We start from the raw sequence: 26,182 nt of genomic DNA, 5'->3' as shown, positions 1-26,182 counted from the left end.
CCCTGCACCTGGCATGTCAATAGTGAGGCTAGGCCTGACCACCTCCATCACCTTTGCTGACCCCATCACTTCCATAGGGAATGGCACTGAGGATGCCAGGGGAACAGGCATTCTCAGGTTGCCAGGAGCCATTGTTCTATTTACCAAGACAGTCCGATGCCAGGACAGTGCCCCTGAGCTCTGGAGAGGGCTAGGGCTGCATTAGGACACCTGCCGTGCAGCTGCTGGAGAGTCAGCAGGAGACATTGAGTAAGGAATGGAGCCCCCCAGAGCAGGGGCCATTTAGGAGACCCATCATGGGGGGAATCAGGCCTGGGATGCTTTCCAGCGGCTGCTGCCACACAGGCCTTGGAGAGATGAGCCGTGAAACCCCCAGAAAGCGTGGCCCCTGGCACACAGCTTTGTAGCACTGGGACCCCATACACATGAGCCGCCATCCAGCAGGGCCTTGGGCCAGCCCTACCCTCTCCCACTGCCCCACTCTGGGAGGCCAGGGAACAGTTCACAACTTTGCAATGACCAGCTGCAGGGGTCCTGGCGGGCCCTGGTATGGTTTTAGCAGCATTTTCAATGTTCGGGAAAAGTGAGATCTGTGCAATAGGCAACGTTGTTCCATCTGGGCACAAGCCAGCTCCTGTGTCCCAGAGAGCTCTCACAGCTCACACTGAACCAGGGACAAAGGGGGCAGGAGGTTGGAAGAGAAGGTGCCAGCCTGGGACCCAGGAGACCCATGGCCATTTCCCAGCTCTGCCAGAGATAGTCTGAGTAGCCTTGGGCAAGTCCCTTATTCCCTCTGTGCCACAGTTCCCTGTCTGTTCAGTGCGGGTAGCAGCCAGGCCCTGCCCTGCAGGGGGTGGTCAGGATAAATGCAATTGAGGTTGGGCACGTTGGAAGAGAAGGTACCAGCCTCTCTGCTGCTCTCCCACCTTCTGCTCCTGCCCTTTCACGGGGGGGTGTGAGCAACTCCTGCTGCTCACGAGCCCGCCCCAGCTGCCCCACCCCCCTGGCCTCGCCCACCTGGGAACTGCCATGGCCCCAATATTCCTGGGGGAAGGGATTAGGGTAATTTCCCTGGGCAGGAAGAATCCTGAGTGGCTGGATCCAGCCTGTCTGCTGTGCAGCTTGTGAACCAGCAGAAGGAGAGGTGGGAGTGACCCAGGGAGGCCGTTTGGCCTGCGGGATGGGGTGCTGGCTGGGCATAAGGAGACCTGGGTTCTAATCCTGCCTGTCCTGCTGGGTGACTTTGAGCACATCCCTTCACTTGTTTCTCTGCTGGCTGCCTTGGCTAGTTAGAGTCTGAGCCCTACAGCCCAGCGATTGTCTGCAGCACCTGGTGCAACAGGGCCCTGATCTCAGCTGGCATCTGTAGGCGCTGGTGGAACAGAAATAATTGGGCTGGCCCTGATGCTGAACGGGGCAGTCACCTCTCGTCACTCACAAGCAATGCCTTGTCCTGGCTTCTTGCAGGATGGCTGAAGAAGCCCCCAAGGACCTCTCAATGCCCATCGGTGCCTGGGTGGAGATGAAACCTGCCCCATGGGAGAGTTGGCAAAAGATCCCACAGCAGAAGCAGGAGCTGTGTGAGCCTCAGCCCTTCCATGCCAGTGAGTGGGTACCTCCTGGGTGGGCGGAGGGGGCTGCAGAAATGGCCGGGGCCATGGCCCTGCATTGCGGTGGGGCTTGGCCCCTCTGGGGGTTGGGTGGCAGGACTAGGGTGTCACTGGGGGGAGAAGACTCCATAGACCTTGTATTGCTCTGAGCTGCCATGAGATGGAGAGACAGGAAAACCCCGGCAGGGAGGAATGGCCCCTCCTGCTGGCAGCAGCTGCAGCCTCTAGAGCTGATTGGGGCATTAGAAACGGCAGCCGAAGCATGGGGTGGAGACTGACTGAATCGCCCACCCTGATCTGTCACGCTGCAGGGTTGGAAGATATTTTCCACCCGTCGAAGGGGCTGCTTGGTGCAGGGTGGGTTGTTAAAGCCTAGGATTGCAGGGCACCGGCCAGAGCATAAGATGCCCCCTGGTGTTGCAGCCCCATCTGCTGGCTCCTTTGTTGCATGTCCCAGCACAGGGCATTTGGGGGGGAGTGTTGACGATGGGAGCCCAGTGCCTGCCCAGGTTACACCCGATGGCTCTGGCTGGCTGTTGTTGGCGGCAGGAGAGGCAGTCAGAACAAGCAGAACGGGCAGGCTCTGGGTACCCATATCTCACACAGACTGGGCAACTGTTCCCTCTCCTACACGAGGACCAGAGCAATTCACTGCCAGTCCCTCTGCCCCCTCCAGCAATGGCCTGGAGAGTTGGGACACCACTCATGGCCTGACATCATCCCTCCTTCCAGATGTGACGCTCTCCAAATCCCCAGACTGAGCCTGCATGCTGGGCGGGGAAGTGGGGTGGCTGTTGGGAACCAGGGCTCTGACTGGATCTTTGCTGGGCTGGGCAGCAAAGAGGTGAGGAATCCAGGAATCGCTGTTCCAGACCCTGCTGTGCATCGGGGCTGCTCCCCTGCTGGGGCGGGAGTGAGGGGTAAGGGTTTTCTCTAAGATCTCTGTCACCCAGCCTGCAGCTTGGCAGACCCAGGTATTACCACCGCTCTGTCTTTGATCAGATTCACCATCCTATTGTAAGGCCTGCTTAAGGAGGCTAGACTGGGAGGAGAAAGAGGCCTGGGAGTACATCGACGCCTTTCTCAAGAGCAATGAACAGGTACTAAGAGCCCTCCTCTGACCTGTCAGCTAGTGCCCTGTCCACATGCACCATCCGCCCTTCTCCGGGAGATGCATGGATTCTAAGGCCAGATGGGACCACTGTGACCTCCTGTATAACACAGGCCAGAGACCAGCCCCCGAATAATTCCTGTTTAAACTAAAGCATCTTAAAAATGTCCTGCCTTGAGTTACAAAAGGTCACCCACCATGCCACTTGCTCAGTTGTTCCAATGGTCTATTACTTTCTCAGTTAAAAACGTAAATTTCCAGTTTGAATTTGTCTACTTTCAATTTCCAGCCCCTTTGAGGTGCCACCTGATGTATCGGGATACCACTGAGCCCGCCTGTTCTGCCAGCCTGGGCCCCCTTTACCTTGTCTTGCTGGGCTTGCGCAGGGCCACCCAGAGGGGGGGTAAAGTGGGGCAATTTGCACCAGGCCCCGGGCCACGCAGAGGCCCCCACGAGAATGCCAGAGGCTCCCTCCACCTGCCCCCATCCCCCGGCGCCTCAGCGCACCGCCTCCAGGAGTGGCCCTGGACAGAACTAAAGCAACGTGGCTTGGGCGGGGCCTGAGCTCCTCCCACTTGCAGCCACGTGGTAAGGGGGTGGGGCCAGAGCGCCTCCTGCTTGAGCTGCATGGTAAGGAGGCATGGCCTGAGCACCTCCTGCTTGAGCCGCATGGTAAGGGGGCATGGCCTGAGCACCTCCTGCTCAGAGCCGCATGGTAAGGGGGCATGGCCTGAGCACCTCCTGCTTGAGCCGCATGGTAAGGGGGCATGGCCTGAGCACCTCCTGCTCAGAGCTGCGTGGTAAGGAGGCATGGTCTGAGCACCTCCTGCTTGAGCCGCATGGTAAGGGGGCATGGCCTGAGCACCTCCTGCTTGAGCCGCATGGTAAGAGGGCGGGGCTGAGCTCCTCCCACTCAGAGCTGCATGGTAAGGAGGCATGGCCTGAGCACCTCCTGCTCAGAACCACATGGTAAGGGGGCGGGGTTGTGAGCTCAGGTCCCGATGGAGCCAGGCTGCTGCAGTGCTGTCCAGGGGCCAGGAAAGCTCCTGGACGCGGCACGCTCTGAGGCTCTGGGAGAGGGGGGAGGTGGGAGTAAGCAGCATGGTAAGCCCCTCTGAGCTGGACACCCTCCTGACAGGCCCCCCAGCCCTGAGCCCAGCTCCCCACCCAGCCCTGGGCAACAGCAGCGCCACCCCCAGGCAGCGCCGGCCCATTGGCACCAACCATCACCATCACCCAGCGACAGCCCATTATGTAATTGCAAATGTATATATACTGTCAAGGTTCCTTCCCCACTCTGAACTTTAGGGTACAGATGTGGGGACCTGCATGAACACCTCTAAGCTTAACTACCAGCTTAGATCTGGTTTTGCTGCCACCACTCCTAAATACTAACTCCCTTCCCTAGATAGTCTTGAGAAACTTCTTCACCAAGTCCCTGGTGAACACTGATCCAACCCCTTGGATCTTAACACAAGGAGAATTTAACCATCCCCCCTCCTTTCCCCCACCAATTCCTGGTGAGTCCAGATCCAATCCCCTTGGATCTTAAAACAAGGAAAAATCAATAAGGTTCTTAAAAAGAAGGCTTTTAATTAAAGAAAGAAAGGTAAAACTCATCTCTGTAAAATCAGGATGGAAAATAACTTTACAGATTCATAGAGCCCAGAGGAACCCCCTCTAGCCTTAGGTTCAAAGTTACAGCAAACAGAGGTAAATCCTCTTAGCAAAAAGGAACATTTACAAGTTGAGAAAGCAAAGTTAAATCTAACACGCCTTGCCTGGCTGTTACTTACAAGTTTGAAATATGAGAGACTTGTTCAGAAAGATTTGGAGAGCATGGATTGATGTCCGGTCCCTCTTAGTCCAAAGAGCGAGCACCACCAAAACAAAGGGCACAAACAAAAGCCTCCTCCCCGCCGCCAAGATTTGAAAGTATCTTGTCTCCTTATTGGTCCTTTGGGTCAGGTGTCAGCCAGGTTACCTGAGCTTCTTAACCCTTTACAGGTAAAAGGATTTTAGTGTCTCTGCCCAGGAGGGATTTTATAGTATTGTACACAGGAGGGCAGTTCCCTTCCCTTTATAGTTATGACACACACATTAAAGCATTGAATGTTTTAAAATCATGTATTTTGTGTATACCTCTACCCCGATATAACACTACCCAATAGAACACGAATTCGGATGTAACGCGGTAAAGCAGTGCTCTGCGGGGGGTGGGGGGGGCTGCGCACTCCAGTGGATCAAAGCAAGTTCGATATAATGCGGTTTCACTTATAATGCGGTAAGACTTTTTGGCTCCACAGGACAGCGTTATATCGAGGTAGAGGTGTATTTTCAAATTATTAAAATTTAATTTTTGAATGTATTTCACTGGTTATTTTTTACATTTCCAAATACATGACACTATAGTATTGCAACTATTTTTTTATGGAAGGGGTCCCTGAAATTGCTTTGCCCCAGCCCCCCGAATCCTCTGGGCGGCCCTGGGCTCGGCTCACAAGCCACTTTCAGCCATACACTCAGGCAGGGCCACGCCCAGCTGCAGAAAGACACAGACCCTGAGATCAGCTCTGGGAAGACTCAGCTGAAGGGGCTTGTCCCAGTACTCTGGTGCCCAGCTCCTTTGGAGTACAGACCCAAAGGTTTTATGAAATTTGCCTCCTCCCTTGATGTGGAGAGAGGCATGCACAACTCTTTGCCCCTCCCCCCAGTTACTAATTGTACAAACTGGGTTATGGGATAAACAAGAAATAAGATTCTTAACTACAAGAGGTAGATTTTAAGTGGTTCTAAGAGATAGCAAACAGAACAAGGCAGATTACCTTAGTAAATAAACACAACATACAAACTAAGCTTTCCACACTAGATAGATAGGATCTACACTAGCAAATTCTCAGGCTGGCAGATTCTTAAGATTCTTTGCTGTGCAGCTTGGATTTCCCAGGTTTTCTTACACAGGTTAGGAATCTCTCTCCAGCCTGAGACCATCACTTCTCATAGTTCAATCTTTGTCCCTCAGGTGTTTCCAGGTGTCTTATTGCAGGGAGCGTGAGGTCCCCCCGATGTCATTGTTCCCCTTTTATTTCCTCTTCCCACCTGCTGGAAAACTCTTTTGCTGCGACCTGGGTCCAACAGTTCCCACTGTGTAGCGTTATCTCAAAGAGGTTTCTATGTTGTTTGTGTGCATTTCCTCAATAAGCCATTGTTTGGCATTTTTACTGTTGTATCTGATAGGCTGTTTTGAACCTCACAACGTGTTTCAGGAACACATACATAGCTGAACTTCATAACTGCACATACAGCGATAGCACATACAATCCAACGAGACATTAATGTCTAGCAGATAAAGACTTTTACAATACCTTACAATATGTACTTTGTACAAAACATATCCTAATGACATGACAGTGGCGACTATTGGGGTGTCAGGGTGTCCCACCCAGATGTTCCTCCCACTCTGTCAAGCCCCTACTAACACTGTCTGGCTGCTTAGCTGCCATGTTGCAGTTCCTCTCTGGACACCTACCCCGTGAGATCTGCTCCCTCTCTGGTCCGGTTTCATACAGAGCTGCCCTGCCCTCCCCAGATAGTCACTCCTGTTGCCAGATGAATGGCCTTCTGCCATTTGGGATATCAAAGCCTGAGCAGCACTGGGGGGAAGCTTTCTGACATCTCTTCCACTAGCAGCTCCTTTCCACGCTAACCTTCCTGTTTGTGTCTAATCTCTGCGGGGCGTAGGACGAGGCCAAGAAACTCAAGTTCTTGGATTCCATCAGCACCCTCAGAAGCCTGCCTGCTTTTATAGACAAAGGCCTGCTAGTGGAGAAGATAAAGGTGAGTAAAACACACACTGGGGCTGTGTTACTTGGCGGGTTTAGTGACTGGCCTGGAGATCTTTGCAGATTTGTCAAACTTCAGCTGCCAATCATTGGATCGAGTCAGACTGAAGAGCCCATTATCCAGTATTTGCTTCCCCTGTAGGTACTTACAGACTGTCATCAAGTCACCCTGTAACTTTCTCTTCGTTAAGCTGAACTGATTGAGCTCCTTGAGTCTCTCACTATCAGGCATGTTTCCCAGTCCTTCAGTCACTCTTGGGGCTGTTCTCTGACCCCCCTCCAATTTATCAACATTCTCCTTGAATTGTGGGCACCGGACCTGGACACAGGATCCCAGCAGCGGTCGCACCAGTGCCAAATGCAGAGGGAAAATAACCTCTCTAACAACTGGAGATTGCCCTGTTTGTACATCCCGGGATGGCATTAGCCCTTTTGGCCCCAACTTCGCACTGGGCGCTCATGGGCAGCTGATTACCATGACTGCCAAGTCTTTTCCAGAGTCACCGCTTCCCAGGTTAGAGCCCCCCATGCTGTGGGTGTGGCCTGCCGTCTTTGTTCCTAAACATATAACTGTATTGAAATGTAGATTGTTCCCTTGCACCCAGCTTCCCAAGTCACCGGGTCGCTCTGTGTACGCCAGTCTCCCTGCCCAGAGCCCCAACACTCCGCAGTCAGTGCCCACTAGGGAACTAGCAACAAATCTGCTCCGTAGATTTGGAAAGTCTTTGCTCTCCAGCGCTGCAGAAAGCTTTCCAGAGCTAACCTCCCTTCCCTGAACGTGGGACAGCGTGGGCTGGTGGGTGGTCCAGTGGGCTGGGCTCAGCACACCGGGGTTCTACTCCCAGTTCTGCAGTAAGACCTTGGGCAAGTCACTTCCCCCTCTGTGCCTCAATTTCCCTCCCATGCCTTGTCTCGTCTAGTTAGCTCGTGAGCTCTCTGGGGCAGGGACTGGCTCTCACTGTGTGTGTGCAGCACCGGGCACAAGGGGGCCTGATCTCAGGTGGAGTCCTTGGGTGCTAATGCTGATGGAGCCTTTGCAGAGCACTGGCACGGGACACTGAGCACAGGCCCTGCACTGCGCTCCCTGGCTGGAGCCCTGCACACCATCAAGCCTGCAGTAGGACGACCTGGCTGCTGAGCCCACGTGTTGCAGGCCCTGAGCTTTGCTCCCCTGTCGGAGCCTTGCAGGAGCTTGGAGCCCAGCTGGCATTTCCCCACATTGTCTCCTCAGGAGCTGATTGATCACGAGTCCGTCGACTCCCTGACCGGCGTGATGCGTCAGCAAGCAATGCTCGCCATCATGAAGCTGAGGTACCCAGCCTGCCCGGCCCAGCCCCAGCCAGTGCTACATGCAGCCAGACATGCCAGCCACTTGGCATGGCCAGTTTTCCAGGGCATTCCCCCCTCTGCTCCTCCCCCATTTTCTGATTCCCCCAGGAAATGTGGCACCAGATGATGGTGCTGGTGCATGTGGACTGGCACCAGTGGGTAGGTGGTGGAGGATCCTTCGGTGCCTGGTGACCTCTCCACGTGGCCTTATGAAGATATGGGGGAGGGGGCGTGGGAGGCAGGACCAGTCCCCTCTGAGGGGAGAGGGGCAGTTAGGTGCTGCTGGAGCGGAGCGATTGGAGTCAGTGCCAGCTGCGTCACACTGGCAGCTCAGCGACTCCCAGTGGCTGAGAGGCTGGGCAGGCTGAGCCCTGGCACTTGGCACTGCCTGTGCCATGGGGGGCTCTCTCTCAGTGCCGCTAGTGCCCTGCTCTGAGCTTCCCAGAAGCCTGCCCATCAGGCGTCTGGAAGGTGATGGATGCTGCGGGCTGGAGCTGGGCTCTCGCTGTTGGCTCAATTCGTTCCCCAGGAATGGGAAGGGGAGGTGGGGCAGGAGCTGAAGCAACTCTCCCCACTGAGCACTGGCTTCCTGACAACGGGGCAGGCGACGGCATTGGCCATGATCGCGTCTCTGCCGGGGTGAGAGGGGGCGGGATTTGCGTCAGCACTGGGCGTAGCTGTTCCTCACTGGCTGCCGCCTGCCACGAGGGGCATGGCTCTGTCCTGCAGGGGCAGCTCAAGTAGTCACCTGGCACCTCATTGCATGTGCTGGGGCCATGCTCTGGCAGTGGGGGTGAAGAGGTTAATGCTGTCTGGGCTGTCCCCACCTTCCTGCCCCCCTGCACACAGCTGTGTGCCCTGTCCAGCAGGCTGAGAGCAATGGGCAGGGGCAGGGCTTAGATCCCTGCTTCGGTTCTGCCCGGCTGCGGGCTGATGCAGCATCTCTCTGCTGGCCCGGACTGTGCAGCCGCAGTGCAGACGGCTGTGGTGGGAGGGTCTCCTGCCCCCAGCGGGGCAGGACTGGCAGGCTCCTCTGCACTGTGGCCGCTGGGTTCAGAGGCGCTTTGGTGCCAGCAGGCTCTAGTCTCCCGTCCATGCCATTTGCAGGATGTTGTTTCTCGGTGAAGCGCAGCGATCTCTGCCCCAGCCGGTGAGTGCTGGTGGGGTCACAGCAGACAGCTGCAGGCTACACTAAGTCCCTGCCTGCTGGTATGAGAGAAGGCAGCACCAACTCCTTCCACCACCCCCTGGCCTGTTCTCATCTGCCACCTGCCAGCTGGAGCCCCCGCAGGTGTTTCCATGTCCTGGGAGCCTGAGGGCAATATTAGCACATCAGTCCCGCCTCAGACCCCAAATCCGCATGTGTCTCTTCTCTTAGCAAAATGAAGCTACCGCTGCTGGTCCTGACACGACCCAGCCTGCTCGCCACCTGCTTCTCCCGCATCTTCTCCCTGCCTCCAGCACACACCATGGAAGAGGTGGAGGCTGCTCTCTGCACCAAAGTAAGCCCCAAACCGGCCATGTTGAGCCGTCCCAAACCGAGTGGGAATCCTGCCACTCGCTCGTGTACTGTCCCCTAGGTTACCTGGCACTGGCATAAGAGTGTAATGATCACAGCTCCCCGACAGGACTTCAGCGCAGGACCTGCAGCATCAAAGCACAGGCCGCAAAGCACAGGCCCAGATAAAGGAGTAACTCCCTCCTAGGGTAGCAGTAGTAGGCATTTATCCTTCACATGCACCGACAATTAGTGGGGAACAGACATTCTCTTCACAAGCACATTCATCCCCCATGCGTGGCTGGGGGCACAGGCCTGAGATCGGCTGCTTCAGGTGCACATAGGCCAGGGGAGCCGAAGCTTGGCTGGAAATTTGCCCTCCAAATGTGGAGTCCTGTCTGACTCTCCCAGTGGGATAGACTGTGTGCAGTGGGCTTTCTGGGGAGAGCAAAGACAGGTGGGGCCCTGTTGCCAGGAGGAGTTTGTAGTAGGTCCCCTGCGGGTACAAGTGAGTGGGTGAGCTGTAATACCAGGGGCTGCTATGACCTGGGGGGGTGTCACACGCCAGGGCATTGGTTCATCACCTGGCTGGGTAACTCCACTTGCTCTGGTTTCTCCTCTGCTCTGCACGCAGACTCTGAAAACCATGGATGAGATGCTGAAGGCCTTGGTGTGCAAGGATCAGGAGCCCAACCTTCTGGCGCTGCAAATCATCTTGAAGGTCTGGAGGCGTGGGGGCAGGAAGGGGACTAGTCCTGTAGCTGGGGTGGGGCTCAGGGACCAAGGCTCTGTTTAATCCCAAGCATGGGACACCCCCGTGCCTTCGGCTCCTCAGAGTACGTTCTCTACAAAGGTTCTTGGGCTGGAGGGCCAAGTGCCCCCACTATATCTGAAAAACGTCTGTATGGGGTGGGGGTAGAGGAGCGCGGGCGGGATCTGCTGTGTTCTCCACTGAGCCCCAATGTGAACCTGGCATTCCTTTGTGTTCACCATGGGCCCCACCAACCTGGCCAGAGCCCGGAGCTAGATTCCCCCAACATTCTAGTTCTGGGGCCACAGGAAGTAGATTCTGTGGGTGGTTTGTGCTCCCAAAAGAGGGAAATGTCCTTGACAGAGATTCGGTCTCCTCGATCCCAGAACCTGGGAAGAGGGAATCACAGAAGTGCAGGGCTGGAAGGGATCTCAAGAGGTCATCTACTCCACCCCCTGCACTGAGGCAGGGCCAAGCATTCCTAGACTGTCCCTGTTGAGTGTTTGTCCAGCCTGTTTTTTAAAACCTCCATGATGGGGAGTCCACCACTTCCCTAGGTCACCTGTCCCAGTGCTTAGCCACCCTTAGACTTTTTCCTAATATTTAACTTAAATCTCCCTTGCTGCAGATTAAGCTCATTACTTCTTGTCCTACCTCCAGGGGACATGGAGAACAATTTGTCACCATCCTCTGTATAACAGCCCTTAACGTATTTGAAGACTGTTACAGGTGCCCCCTCCGTCTTCTCAAGATGAAACATGCCCAATTCCTTCAACCTTTCTTCACAGGTCAGGTTTTCTAAACTGCTGATCATTTTTGTCGCTGTCCTCTGGACTGGTCCCAGTTTGTTCACATCTTTCTTAAAGCATGGTGCCTGCAACTGGACACAGAGCTCCAAGCTAACACAATTCAGAATGGCATTTCCCTTTTTCACAACAGCATCACACTGTTGATTCATATTCAGTGTGAGATCCATGATAAGCCCCAGATCCTTTTCTGCAGTACTGCCCCTCACCGGTTATCCCCCACTTTGTTTTTATGCATTTTTCCTTCCTAAGTGTGTTACGTCACATTTGTTTTGACTGAATTTTATCTTGTTGACTTCAGACCAACTCTCCAATTTAGCAAGCTGATTTTGAATTCTAATCTGTCCTCCAAAGTGCTTGCAACCCCTCCCAGCTTGGTGTCATCCGCAAACTTTACAAGCATCCTCTCTTTTCCGTTAACCAAGTTCTTAATGAAAATATTGATTAGTACTGGACCAGGCACACCCCTGGGGGACCTCACTTGAGACACCCTCCCAGTTTGCCAGCGAGTCAGTGATAACTCCTCTTTGAGTACGATCTTTCCATCAGTTGGGCGCCCACCTTATAGTAATCTCATCTGGATCAGACTGGCTTAGTTTGCTTAGGAGAATGTCTTGTGGGACTGTGTCAAAAGCCTTACTAAACTTCATTTACATCATCATATTCTGCCTGCCTCCATCCACTAGGCAAGTAACCCTGTCAAAGAAGGAAATTAGATTGGTTTGGCATGGTGCTATTTGTTATTACCCTATTATCTCCTCTAGATTCTTACAAACTGTTTAATAACTTGTTCAGTATCTTTCTGGGTACCAAAGTTAGGCTGACAGGTCTATAATTCCTTGGGGCCTCCTTGTTCCCCTTTCTGAAGACAGGTTCTGTGTCTGCCCTTCTCCAGTCCTTTGGGACCTCAGCCCTCCTAAAGGTTCAGCGATTGCTTTGCCTAGCTCCATCTAGGGTGAATATCATGAGGCTCTGCCAACTTGAATACATCTAACTGACCTCAATTGTCTTTTACCTGTTCTCTCCCTAGTCTAGCCTGTATTCCTGCCCCCTTCTTGTTAATATTGTGTTAAGCATCTAGTCGTCATTAACCTTTTTAGTGAAAACTAAAGCAAAAAAGGCATTAAACACCTTGGCTTTGTCTGTGTCATCCATTCTTTGCTCTCCTTCCCTGCTGAGTAGTGGCCCCACACTTTCCTTTGTCTTTCTCTTGCTCCTAATGCATTTATAGAGCTGCTTCTGATTGTCTTTTATGTCCCTTGACAGTTAGAACTCATTTTTGCCTTTGCCTTGCTGATTTTCTCCCTATGTGCTTGGACTATTTTTTGGTACTTCTCCTTAGCAATTTGTCCCAATTTGTTTCTCTCAGGTCCTGCTCCCCTGGACCACATCCAAGGAGGTACATGAGCGGCTGAGGGCAGTGGGAAGGATCAGGTGGCTGATGGAATTCATGGGGTCTCAGTGCAAATTCCAGGTGAGCAGCCTGTGACCCTGGCCACCTCCTAACTACACTGAACAGCCTCACGGTGCAGCACGCCCTGGCATGGAAAATGCAGGCCTAGAATAGTGACTCAGCAAGATCCTCAGTAGGAGTCCAATCTAACGAGCCCTGATGTCGATGGGTCTTTCCTCTGACTCCAGTGGGCTTTGGGTCGAGTTCCATCATTCTGTCTCCAAGGACTCTCCCCGCTGTTCCCCTAGCACCAAAGTCTGCTCTGCAGGGTCAATGCATTTACACAGGATTGCCCTGACAGCAGCCTCCGAACCCAGGTGTCTGTTCACCCCCTTTGTCAGACGCCTGTGGGATGCCTTGGCATCAGCTTCTGCCAGGCTGCCAGATGAACGCCCCTTGCTCTGCATGCTCAGGGCCATTGAGCTGCTCCAGCTGCTCCATCCCCCCTATGGAAGGGCCTCCCCTCCGGCAGCTGGAGGGGGTCGCTCGGATGATGTGCCCCCAGAGGCTGGGGCAGCAGAACAGAATGAGGGAGGTGGGAGGGGACACAGTGAAAGGGATGGGCGGGGCCAAAGGCACCAGAGAACCGGGGAGTGGGAGTGGGGAGGCTGTGCAGACCCCGGGAGAGGAGGGCAAGGGGCTTGGTGCCAGGTGGGGAAGAGCAGGGAGCCAGTGCAGGGGCTGCAGGAGGGGGAGACGAGAGGACAAGGCTGCAGGAGAGAGCCGGCAGGAGAGAGCAGGCAGGTTGGGGGCGGCGCGGAAAGGGAGGGCTCTGGGGAGCTCCAGGATGGAGTGAGAGAGGCAGGAGGCAGAGCAGAGGAGTCCAAGGTGACCCCAAGCTCCTGGACCTGAGGTCAAAGAAGGGAGGGGGATGGCAGAAGGGGCTGGGATTAGGAACTTGCCCTTGAGATGGAGACTGGACGTTAGTTCATTCGTTACCTGGGTGCCCACTCGGGGGTAACGTTTGCTGACTTTGCTGCCCAGATTTCTCCGTCCCTGCTGAGCTTTCCTCAGCCCCTGGTGATGGGCCCCACAGCTCCTCCTGCTCTCATTGTCCCCAGTCTCTCTGCGGTGGCCTCTGCCTCCCCCTGTTCTAACCCATTGCTAGGGCAATGCCAGGGGGACTCGCTGCGCTAGGTCTGCAGGGGCGAGTGACTCCCTTTGCTCCCTCTCTCCGTCAGGAAGTGGAGGAGTTCAGCGTCCTGGGCCAGCTGGTGGGGTGTCTCACTCTGTGCTGTGTGGAGCAGGAGCAGGAGATCTGGCAATCGGCTGTGGAGGGACTTCACCACCTCTTCTCCTTCGTGCAGCAGCTAAAATGTAAGAGCACTGGAGATCCTTGTCCTTCCTAAATACACTGACATGGGGTTTCCAACACGAAAAACATATTTATTGAACACTTCCACCTTTTCTGCAACCTTTTAAACAGTCTCCATCCAGTAATGAGCCTACACCACTGCTACGATTTCTTTTGTTCCTAATACACTTTTTTTAAAGAAACCCTCCTTAGTCCTGCACGCCATGGAGTTTCCCCCGATGTCTTTAGCTTCCTCTATCCATATTCTACTCTTCATAACTCACATAAGAATGGACATACTGAGTCAGACCAATGGTTCATCTAGCCCAATATTGTGTCTTCAGATAGTGGCCAGTGCTTCATGTTTCAGAGGGAATGAACTGAACAGGGAAATTCTGAGTGATCCATCCCCTGACATGCAGTCCCAGCTTCTGGTAGTCAGAGGTTTAGGGACATGCAGAGTATGGGGTTACATGCCCTGATTATCTTGAATCCAATTATACTTTTAGCCTTCACAACATCCCATGGCAACAATTTCCACAGGTTGCCTGTGCATTGTGTGCACAGATACCTTCTTTTGTTTGTTTTTAACTTGCTGCCTATTCATTTTATAAAGTGACCCCTAGTTCTCCTGTTATGTGCAGGAGTAAATAACACTTCCCTAGTCACTTTCTTCATACCAGTCATGATTTTATAGACTTCTATCATATCCCCCCTTAGTCATCTCTTGTCTAAACGAAATAGTCCCAGGTCTCTACTACAGACCTATATTGTTATAACTATATTGCTCAGGGGTGTGAAAAATCCACACCCCTGTCGGCAGGAGCACCTCTCCCACTCACCTAGCCAGCGCCTCTTGGGGAGGTGGATTAAGAGCTTGTTTGCATAGGAGCATCTTCACTTAAACGCTACAGCGCCAGTGCAGCTACGGCGATACAGTGTTTGAAGTGTACCCTTGTCCCCCATCTTTTTTATCTCTTCTCATATGGAAGCTGTTCCATTCCCCTAATCATTTTTGTTGCCCTTCTCTGCACCTTTTACAATTCTGGTATATCTGTTTTGAGATGGGGCGACCAGAACTGCAGGCACTATTCAAGGTTTCGGCGCATCATAGATTTATATAGAACCAGTGATGAGCTGCCAAAATCTTAACAACCGGTTCCCTATAAAAAGTTCTGATTTAAGGGAGGGAAGCAGAGGAGAGTCTGGGGGCCCCTGCAGGGCCTGGGGCAAATTGCCCCACTTGCCCTCCCCCCCGCAGCCCTGGAGCTCGTAGTCTCCCCCGTACCTTACCTTGCCGGCATCTCAAAGCAGCAGGACAACTCAGGAGCTCAGCTGAGCTGCCCAGCTGCTGGCCACGCTGAAGCTCTGCAGGGGGGGAGGGGAAGGGGCCGGAAGGAGACATCCTCGTGGGGCCAGGGGGCCTTGGCAAATTGCCCCACTTGCCGCCCCGGAGCTCGCAGCCCCCCGCCCCCTTACCTTGCTGGCAGCCCAGAGCTCAGCTGAGCTGCACAGCTGCTGGCCATGCTGCGGCTCTGCGGGGTGGGGGAAGCGGGGGAGAGCCCGGGGGAGACATCCTCGTGGGGCTGGGGGACCCTGCAGGGCCTGGGCCAATTGCCCCACTTGTCCCTTCCCTCCCCTCTGGCCAGCCCTGGAGCTTGCAGCAGCCCCCTCTCCCACCCCACTTGCCGGGCTACTCAAAAAGCGGCAGCAGGACGACTCCCGAGCTCCGCTGAGCTGCCCAGCTGGTGCCGGCAGCTGGCCACGCTGCAGCTGGGGGGAAACGGGGGAGGGGCCAGGGGAACCTCAGCCTCCCCAGCTGGGAATCCTGGGAGCAACGGGATGGTCCCGCCCACGGACCGGAGTTCTTTGCCCACCTCCTGGCCCTTTAACAACCGGTTCTCCACGGAGGTCTAATTTTAGCAACCGGTTCTTGGGAACCTGTGGGAAACGGCTCCAGCTCACCACTGTATAGAACCGTTATGATATTTTTCTATTTTATTATCTATCCTTTTCCTAATGGTTCCCAACATTCTGTTTGCTTTTTTAACTGCCGCTGCACGTTGACTGGATGTTTTCAGAGAACTATTTACGATAACTCCAAAATCTCTTTCTTGAGTGGTCATTTAAACCCCATAATTTTGTATGTATAGTTGGGATTATGATTTCCAATGTGCATTACTTTGCATTTATCAATATTAAATTTCATCTGCCATTTTCTTGCCCAGTCCCTCATTTTTTTTAGATCCCTTTGTAGCTCTTCGCAGGCTGCTTTGGATTTAACTATCTTGAGTCATTTTGTATCATCTGCAAATTTTGCCACCTCACTGGTTACCCCTTTTTCTGGATCATTTATGACTATGTTGAACTACACTGGTCTCAACACAGATCCTTGGGGGACCACGTTATTTACCTCTCTCCACTGTGAAAACTGGCCATTTATTCCTCTCCTTTGCTTCCTATCTTTTAACCACTGACTCATGAGAGAACCTCCCCTCTTATCCCATGACAGCTTCCTTTGGTTAAGAGCCTTTGGTGAGGGACCCTGTCAAAGGCTTTCTGAAAGTCCAAGTACACTATATCCATTGGATCACCCTTCTCCACATCCTTGTTGACCCCTTCAAAGAATTCTAGTAGACTGGTGAGGCATGATTTCCCTTTATAAAAGGCATGTTGGCTCTGCCTCAACAAATTGTGTTCACCGACGTGTCTGATAATTCTGTTCTTTCCTATAGTTTCAACAATTTGCCTGGTACTGAAGTCAGGCTTACCAGGGATCACATCTGGAGACTTTTTTAAAATTCACTCTCACATTAGCTATCTCATACAGAGGCCGATTTAAACGCTAGGTTACATACCACAGCACTGCACATAAGTCTGTCTGGATGTCTCGTGATAGCTGCAACCTTTGCACCAGGCAGGCAATTTACCATGCGGTTCTCCCAGTCATCACAAACCCAACTGTTTATATGTCTATTGATTGAATCCCCCATTACTATTTCCTGGCTTCTCTTTGTAAGTGGGATTCCCGCCTCAGGAGGGGTAGCCTCAGTATGAGAGGACATCATGACTTCATCTGGAAGGTGGGTCCCAACTATGGGATCGTCTCCCTCTGCCCCAGCTCGATGTTCTCCTTCCCCGAAACTTTCACCCTCCTCAGCAGCACAGAGGCTGTCAGACTGGGGGTGGGACTACTCTACTGCATCCCTAAAAGTCTCCTCTATGTACCTCACTGTCTCCCTTGGCTCCACCAGTTCAGCCCCTCTGGTCTCCTGGTCTCCGAGGGCCAGTAGCTCCTTGGGCCAAATGCCCACATATGCTACATGCCCACAGGGCTGGTAATCGTACATGCTGCATTCAGTGCAATCAACTGGAGAGCCCCACGCTGCTGCTGCCCTTCTGCCTGGTTTATTTTTACTCTTCCAGGGGGGTTAGTTTGTTTAGTTTGGGGGAGGGATGGGGGAACAGGTTATTGGCCTGAGTTTACAGTATGTTTGTTAGATATACTTGTCTCTCACACACCCTCTCTAAACTTCCTTGCAAAACTCCCGTTTGCTAACCGAAGGTCTGATTTATATTGCCTGTTGTCTGTTTCCCCTCCCTGGGTCAGCCAAAATGCTGGTGAAGAACGATGCAGAGTATCAGCAGGTCCTCAAGGACAGTCAAACTGAGAGAGCCTTCTGGGTCACCAACATCAGCAATATCACATCGGTAACTACAGTCAGTGCTTCCTGGGATTGTTGTGCCCAGAGTTATCAGGAGTCAGAAATTATCACCCTAGGAGTCAGGGGGAAGGGACAGACCCAGGATGTGACTAACCCCATCCAGCTGGGACAGAGACCTGCCTATGGCCCACTCCACCTCATAGAATAATAGACCTCAGGAAATTATCTAGTCCAACCCCTTACTCAAAGCAGGACCAACCCAACTAAATCATCCCAGCCAGGGCTTTGTCAAGCCTGACCTTAAAAACCTCTAAGGATGGAGATTCCACCACCTTCCTAGGTAACCCATTCCAGTGCTTCACCACCCTCCTAGTGAAATAGTGTTTCCTAATATCCAACCTAAACCTCCCCCACTGCAACTTGAGACCATTGCTCCTTGTTCTCTCATCTGCCACCACTGAGAACAGCCGAGCTCCATCCTCTTTGGAACCCCCCTGCAGGTGGTGAAGGCTGCTATCAAGTCATGTGCCCCAGCCCCCGCATCATTTTCATTGCCCTCTGCTGGACTCTCTCTGATTTGTCCACATCCTTTCTCTTGTATGGGGCCCAAAACTGGACGCAATACTCCATGTGTGACCTCACCAGTGCCGAATAGAGGGGAATAATCACTTCCCTCCATCTGCAGGCAATGCTTCTACTAATGCAGCCCAATATACCTGCCTACATGACACACCGCAAGATGCACTGGGGCTCATCCAAACCTGATCCCAGCTTCTTGTCAGGTTTGCTGGGAGCTTCCTCAGAGATTAATGCAATAAAAGGCATCATTGCTTCTGCGCACGAGCACCAGCCCCTGCTGAGCACTAGACAGTGTATCCGTGCTGCGCAGTATTGTGCCCCCGTGCACTGCCACGCTGGCCTCTGCCATGCATGACAGCTTCCGATTGCTGGCTGGGTACTGTGCTGCCCAGGTGCAGTAAGCCAGGCCTGTCCCGGTAGAGTGGGGTTTGCCTGCACTCCTGGCCGGGCCAGTCCTGGCTGCTAGGCCACTGACCGGATCCGCGCTGGGCAGCAAAAGGGGTTTCACTAGCAGTTTGTTTCAGCTGTTTGGGAAGTACTTCGACCCGTCCGAGAGCATGGACTTCCTCCTCGTTGCTCTCAACGGCATGAGAGACTCCAGCGTCCATGACGCAGTGACGGCCGGGAACATGCTGCATACGATCCTGGAGGTTTCCGGCCTAGGCTTGGTGAGGGTAAGAGCTGCAGTGAGAACACCCTGCTGGGGGAGCCCATCCGTGGGAGACTCTGTCTCTGGATGCTAGGCATTATTGGGGGGCAGTTCTCTGGCCTGTGAAATGCAGGGGGTCAGTCTAGGTCAGGGGTCAGCAACCTTTCAGAAGTGGTGTGCCAAGTCTTCCTTTATTCACTCTAATTTAAGGTTTCACGTGTCAGTAATACATTTTAATGTTTGTAGAAAATCTCTTTCTATAAGTCTATATTAAATAACTAAATATTGTTGTAAATAAGTTTTTTTAAATTTTTAAGAAGCTTCATTTAAAATGAAATTAAAATGCAGATCTCCCTGGACCGGTGGCCAGGCCCCGGCAGTGTGAGTGCCACTGAAAATCAGCTCACGTGCCACCTTCAGCACACGTGCCATAGGTTGCCTACCCCTGGTCTAGGTGATCACCATGGCCGCTTGTGGCCTTGCAGTCTATGAATCGATAGGCTGGGAACTGGTGCTGTGTTCTAGGCCTGGGGCTGGTGAAGAGGTTCTGGGAGGGCAGATGGCTCTCAGGTGCAGCAGGTCCTTGGCACGCCAGATCAATAGCTGTGCGAGGAAGCCAAGGCCCCCACCTCCCCATTTTCCTTCCAGGTGTCAGAGGCTGTGAGGAGCATTCATAACCACCTGGACTCCATCAGCGAGCCACTCGCCCGGCAGGAGCTGCTCAGGGCCCTTCTCCTGCTGGGCTCCCAGTTCAGCGAGGAGGTGGTCGGAACCCTGCTGGGCTGCTCACTGTCATGTGACAGGTACGGGGCTGCGGCTACCACCACTTGCACTCTGGGTCCCCCGGACTGGTCCCGCTGCCAGAGACAGGGGAGTGCAGAACCCTCCAGAGATCTCCTGCTCCCTGCAGAGCTGCTGCTTCTCCTGGAGGGTTTTGCAGGCTGGCTTGCCCTGGACACAGGCCAATCTGCAAAACCCTGTACGGCATCCCTCGGCCTCTCCTGTGGCTGACACTCAGACCTGGCCCCATGTAGCCTGCACCAGCCAACGGGGTCCTTGCAGGAGCAGGAGGGCAACAAAGGGCCGGCCGGTGAGGGGAGACCCAGCAGGCGTGCCAGTGCCGAGGGGTGCAGGAGGCTGGCAGGGCTCTGATCAGGTGCCACTGGCTCTCTCCCTTTGCAGTGTTGCTGCGGAGATGTGGAAGATGCTGACATCCCAGCCCAAGAGCACAGAAAAGATCCTTAGGGAGCTGGTCAGCAGGCTGCAGGGGCCAGCTCCGCGACGGCATCAGCTCTCTCAGAGACCGGCCGGTGTCGTCTCCTTGGCCGTAAGTACCAGCCCCTGCAGCAAGGGAAGGAGTGCCGTGTGTCCCCATCATGGCCTGAGGGGGTCTCTCAGTCTCCCACGGGGTATAGTCATTGGGCCAAAGAGAGAGAGAGTGTGACTTTAGCCAGTGCTATATTCGAGCCGGAACACGCCGAAACGCTCTCCTGGTGCTATTCAGCAGCACTCATAGAATCACAGGGTGAGAAGGGATCGCAAAGTCAGCTCATCCAGCCCCCTGCAACAATGCAGGACTTCTTGTTTCTAACCCACCCTGGACAGATGGCTCCAGCCTCCTTCTGAAAACCTCCAGCGAAAGAGTTTCCACAAGCTCCCTAGGCATCTTTCCCATCGTCCTACTCTTCTTACAGTTAGGAAGTTTTTCCTGAGGCTTAATCTATATCTGCTGTGCTGTAGTTTGACCCCATCGCCTCTTGTCCTGCCCTCTGTGGCAAGAGAGAACAACTTTTCTCTATCTTTTTTTATAGCAGCCTTCCAAGTATCTGAAGACCATTATCTAGTCCCCCCTTAATCTCCTCCTTTCCAAACAAAACATAGCCAGTTCCTTCAGCCTTTTTTTCTTATGGCTTGTGTTCCATCCCTCTAATCACCTTTGTCACTCGCCTCTGGATCCTTTCCAGTTTCTCCACATCCTTTCTAGACATTGGTGACCAAAACTGGACACCGTACTCCAGCTGAGGCCTAACCAGCACTGAGTAGAGTGGTACTATCGCCTCCCATGACTTGCATGCTATACCCAGGGGTGGCTCTAGTAATTTCGCCGCCCCAAGCAGGGGCAGAGCACGCCACGGGGGGCGCTCTGGCGGTCGCTGGTCCGCGGCTCCAGTGGACCTGCTGCAGACGTGCCTGCGGAAGGTCCGCTGGTCCCGCGGCTCCAGTGGAGCATCCGCAGCCATGCCTGTGGGAGGTCCACCGGAGCTGCCTGCTGCCCTCCCGGCGACAGGCAGAGCGTCCCCTGCGGCTCTCATTGCCGCCCTAAGCGCGCGCTTGGCACACTGGCGTCTGGAGCCGGCCCTGGCTATACCTCTGTTAATGCAACCTAAAATTGCATTTGCTTTTTTTGCAACAGCATCGCATTGCTGACTCATGCTGAGGTTGTGATCCACCACAGCTCCCAGATCCTTCTCAGCTGGTTATCCTCCATTCTGTATCTGTGCATTTGCTTTTTCTTCTCTAAATGTAGCACCTCACATTTGTCTTTGGTGAATTTCATTTTGTTATCTATAGCCCTGTGACGCTGTAGGGAGAGGGATGGATTGATCTGGAAATGGTGTTTAGTTTTACTGGGACTGTCTGCATGGGGGATGGGAGAGCAGGGGATGACTTTAGGTGAGGGTCAGTACCTGAGGCTGTAACCTGAGCCAGAAAAGGGGGTGGGATGAGTCGATACTGCGTACTAAGGTTATTCCCTGTTTACACTGGTGCCCCAACGCAGCAGCCGCAGCAGTGCAATCCTCTTTATTCCTCTCGAGGAGGTGGAGTACAAGCAGCGCTGTAGCCAGGGAGATACAGCGCTGTATGTGCCTTGCCAGTGTGGACGGGGAGTGAGTTACAGCGCTGTTAGTGGCTTTATTGTGCCGTAACTCTCAAGTGTAGCCAAGGCCTAAATCCACGTTCACACTCAGCCATGCTGCATGAAATCACACGCGTGGAGCTGAGCAGTGGTTTCAGCTCAGCTGGCACTTCTGACCAGTATAATCAAGAAAGTCATGCTAGGCATTGACAATTCCTGTCAGTGACAGACCAGATTGGTTACACAGCTGCCCTACCTCCTTTTCACTTTATCTAAGGCCTTGGCTACACTTGAGAGTTACAGCACAATAAAGCCACCAACAGCGCTGTAACTCACTCCCCGTCCACACTGGCAAGGCACATACAGCGCTGTACCTCCCTGGCTACAGCGCTGCTTGTACTCCACCTCCCCGAGAGGAATAAAGAGTATTGTGCTGCTGCTGCTGCTGCTGCTGCTGCGCTGGGGCACCAGTGTAAACAGGGAATAACCTTAGTACTGTGATGGAGCAAGGCTGGATGGCTACAGGAAAGTATTCAGGAACAGGTATGTTAGCCCCAGGCTAAGCAAATCCCTAGTACCTTGGGAACCAAAATGGCAGTTGCTCCAGGATAATTAAGGCACCTGGGGCCAATTAAGAACTTTCTAGAAGGCACCAGAGAGAGCTACATTGATTGGAGCACCTGCAGCCAATCAGGACAGGCTAATCAGGGCACCTGATATAAAAAGGGGGAGCTCACTCCAGTCAGGGGTGGAGGAGCCAGAGGAAGGAAGTGCGTATGAGGAGCTGGGAGTCAGAGACACAAGGAACTAAGAACTGAGAGGGTGTACTACTGGAGGATTGAGGAAACACCATACAATCAAGCAGCATCAGACACCAGGAGGATCCTATGGTGAGGATAAAGAAGGTGTTTGAAGGAGGCTATGGGGAAGTAGCCCAGGGAGCTGTAGCAGTCAAGCAGCGGTTACAAGTAGCACTATAGAGACTGCTGCAATTCACAGGGCCCTGGGCTGGAACCCGGAGTAGAGGGTGGGACCGGGTTCCCCCCAAGTCTCGCTACTCCTAAACAGACATAGGAGGAGTTGATCCAGACTGTGGGCTTCATCCAAGGGGAAGACCACTGAGGGGAGGAAAATCCGCCAATAAGCGCAGGACCTACTAGGGGAGAGGAGGAACTTTGCCACAACACGCAGTGACTGATCTCCGGAAGCTTCCCATAATCCTTTTAAGTGAAGGTTCCGCTCTTTGTTTTGTTGCAAACTCTGGGCTCCGGGAGCTGCTTATCAAAAAAACAAACACAGCTCCTGTTTGCTGTAAATGAGCAGAGGCAGAGGGCTCCCTTTGGAAGGCCCATAGCTAGTGTTTGCTTGAATAGAGGGGGAGGGAGGAGGGTCCGTTTCGGTGAGCGGCTGCTTATCTGGTCTGTGAAGAAAAAAACAAAGAGGTGCTGTTCACTTTCAGTGAGTCAGAGAGGGCTAGGGGAGGGGGTTGGAACTTGCAAGGCAGCTGCTGAGACAGTGTTGGCTCCAAAAATCCACTCTCTCTCTCCCCCACGCTCCCTGTCACACTCCACGCCCCCCTTTTGAAAAGCACGTTGCAGCCACTTGGAATGCTGGGATAGCTGACCATAATGCACTGCTCCCAATGCCGCTGCAGATGCTGCAAATGTGGCCATGACAGCGCGCTGGCAACTGTCAGTGTGGCCAGACTGCAGCGCTTTCCCTACTCAGCTGTACGAAGACAGCTTTAACTCCCAGTGCTGTACAGCTGCAAGTGTAGCCATACCCTCAGCCACATGACTATGATTGTGAATGGAAATGTAGCAAGGGGCTTATTCCGCATACGTCATCACTCACGTTTAGCAAGCTACATGGCCCTTCATTTTCCATGTGGCATCCTCTCAGCTGTGCCAGAACTTGGCTCAGACATCCTTGTTCTCCCTCTGATTCACAGATACAGAAAATACAATATGGAGAAAGATGCTTTGTGGAAATACTTGTAAAAATTAGATCAATGCATTACAGCAGGCCTTTGCTACTCCAGCCCATTATGCCTTGATGTATTTTGTGTTACTTGTGTAGCCTACTAGCTACATTTAAAATAAACTTTTATTATTTCAGCCTGATACAGTAATGTCTGTAGTGCAGCAGCATGATTTATTTTCTATTTTCATTAGCCTATAGGCTAAAGTAAAAAGAAAACGTGCTATGCATTCATTGGGTTTTTACCACTGTACTGTACACTACTGTCTAGAGTTATATCTTTTACATATTCTATTGTAGACACAGTAATGGCATTTCTATTGTATTCTATTGCATACACAGTAATGGCATTTCAGCACAATGATTTCAACATTTAAAATAAATTGAATAGCTACTATGGGGGGGGGGTGTACAATTAAAAAAAAATCCAATACCTTGTTATTTTGGACAGCTGGCCTGTCTCCAGCCATGCCTGGTTTAGCCCAGGATTACTGTACCAGAAATTCAGTAGACAAATATAATGTGAATTTCTATAATTCATATTGAAGAAAATCAGTATTTTAGTGGCATTCCAGGACCTTCATATTTTCGACTACACCACTGTCTCTAGCCCAGTGGTTAGGGTACCCAACTGGGAGACTTGGGGTCAAAACTCTGCTCCAATGACTATTTAAGTGTTCCCAAGTAGAGATAGATACCAAATTCCCTTTAGGGGTGGGGCTTAGGCCACATCCCTCTCCGCCGCATTTCCTATTGGTTGGTTTAGGCAGCTCCTCACTCTTAGCTTCATAGAGTTCAAGGCCAGAAGGGACCTCTGCGATCATCTAGTCAGATCCCCTGCCTGACACAAGCCAGAGAACTGCCCCCAGATCATTCCTAGAGCAGGTCTTTGAAGAAAAACATCCCATCGTGGTTCAAAAACAGTCAGTGATGGAGAATCTATCACCACCCTGGGTAAATTCTTCCAATGATTAATTACTCTCACTGTGACATTTATGCCTTATTTCCAGTCTGAATGTCTACCTTCAACTTCCAGCCACTGGATCATGTTAGACCTTTCTCTGCAAGACTGAAAAGCCAATTACTAAATATTTGTTTCCCAGGGAGATACCTATAGACTGTAATCAAGTCACCCCTCAACCCTCTCTTTGTTAAGATGAATAGATCGAGCTTCTTGAGTCTCTCACTATATCTCTCACCAGAGGTCCTGATTTTTATAGGGACAGTCCTGATTTTAGGGTCTTTTCCTTATATAGGCTCCTATTACCCCAACCCCTGTCCTGTCTGGTCACCCTATCACTATAAGACATGGTTTCTAATCCTTTAATCATTCTCATGGCTCTTCTCTGAACCCTCTGCAATTCATTAACATTCTTTTTGCATTGGGGCACCGGAACTGGACCCAGGATCCCAGCAGTTGTCACACCAGTGCCAAATACTCCCACTCTAGATTCTTCTGTTTATTTATCCCAGGATCACATGAGCTGATTATCCACCAGGACTCCCAAGTCCTTTACAGAGTCTCTGCTTCCCAGGATAGAGTCCCTCGTCCTGTTCCTAGATGTATTCATTTACAATGAGCCATATTAAAACACATACTGTTTGATTGCTCCCCAGTTTACCAAGTGATTCAGATCGCTCTGTATCAGTGACTTATCCTCTTCATTATTTACCACTCACCCAATTCTTGTGTCATCTGCAAACTTTATCAGTGATGATTTGATGTTTTCTTCCAGATCATTGATGAAAATGTTAAATCACGTAGGGCCAAGACCCGATCCCTGCAAGGACCATCCTGGAAACACACCTGTGCAATGCTGATTCCCAGTTTACAATTACATTTTGAGACCTATCAGCCACTTTATAATCCAATTCAAGTGTGCCACGTTACTTTTGTATCTTCTAGGTTTCCGATCAAACTGGAGTGCAGCGCCAACTCAAGCGCCTTACAGAAGTCTACATACATTATGTCAATACCATTTCCTTTATCTACCAAACTTGTAATCTCATCAAAAAAATGTTGATTTGCATTAAATAAATTATCCTCTTTAATTCTTTATTAATTGAATCTTATACCAGCTGCTCCATTATCTTGCCTGGGATCGATGTCAGGCTGACAGGCCTGAAATTACCCAGGCCATCCCTTTCACCCGCTTTAACAATTGGCCCAGCTGACTCTCTCTCTGGAGCGTATATGGAGCCTGGGCACTTAACCCAGGGCTGTGAGTCCACTGGGCAGCAGGGCACATGAAGCTGGGCATGGCCACGCTGGGCCGAAGTCCCTTGTGTGGTTCTAGCCAAGGTCTCACAGGCTAGGAATTGAACCCAGCATCCCAGGTCTTAGCCCCCAGCCCACCCCACCCCTCTAGGTGCCCTGGGGGAGCGTGGGAAGGACGAAATCCCTGCAGCGATGTCTGTCTCCTGTTCTTATCTGCAGGCCACAAGAGCCCTGTATGTGATCCTGCAGGAGGAGGCCTGCAGGCAGGAGGTGAAGGAGCTCTTCCCTCAGCTCTACGTCGCGCTGCTCTTCCACGTCACCCACACAGTGCAGCACACTGCTTCGCAGGAGAGGGAGCATAACCAGGAGGACACGGCCGAACCCCTCAGCCCCGTCAGGTACCGCCAGCCCGACACCCAGCCTGGGTTCTGCAGCGTCGCCCGCAGGCACGCGGCAGGGCCTGGCCTGGGCTCACTCAGTAACAAGAGGCTCGCTCTGCACACAGGTTCGCGGTGAAGGCCATGGAAGCTTTGCTTCTAT

At 52.6% G+C, this 26,182-nt stretch overlaps 1 protein-coding gene across 1 annotated transcript; it reads left to right on the top strand.

Annotated features, from left to right (window-relative positions):
• The first annotated feature begins 1,370 nt into the window (after positions 1-1,370).
• LOC123369080 (maestro heat-like repeat-containing protein family member 7) lies at positions 1,371-26,158 on the top strand. Its single transcript, XM_045014446.1, has 13 exons — positions 1,371-1,604; positions 2,613-2,710; positions 6,463-6,558; positions 7,795-7,874; positions 9,271-9,394; positions 10,025-10,111; positions 12,317-12,421; positions 13,582-13,717; positions 17,305-17,405; positions 18,463-18,612; positions 19,236-19,390; positions 19,770-19,914; positions 25,862-26,158. Exons 1-13 carry the CDS (start codon positions 1,469-1,471, stop codon positions 26,156-26,158), a joined length of 1,710 nt encoding a protein of 569 aa, XP_044870381.1. The 5' UTR covers positions 1,371-1,468.
• Positions 26,159-26,182: the final 24 nt, after the last annotated feature.

Source organism: Mauremys mutica, chromosome 4 (assembly GCF_020497125.1).
Source record: "Mauremys mutica isolate MM-2020 ecotype Southern chromosome 4, ASM2049712v1, whole genome shotgun sequence".
Lineage (NCBI taxonomy): Eukaryota > Metazoa > Chordata > Testudines > Geoemydidae > Mauremys > Mauremys mutica.
Note: the sequence above shows the minus strand (reverse complement) of the source record. Positions and strands in the feature narration are given on the sequence as shown.

What these genes read in the sequence shown, in the direction of transcription:
- LOC123369080 (XM_045014446.1), top strand. Translation starts at nt 1,469, where the DNA reads ATGGCTGAAGAAGCCCCCAAGGACCTCTCAATGCCCATCGGTGCCTGG. An exon ending in GCCTCAGCCCTTCCATGCCA is followed by an intron (nt 1,605 to 2,612) that starts GTGAGTGGGTAC and finishes GTCTTTGATCAG; the next exon opens with ATTCACCATCCTATTGTAAG. An exon ending in CTCGCCATCATGAAGCTGAG is followed by an intron (nt 7,875 to 9,270) that starts GTACCCAGCCTG and finishes CTCTTCTCTTAG; the next exon opens with CAAAATGAAGCTACCGCTGC.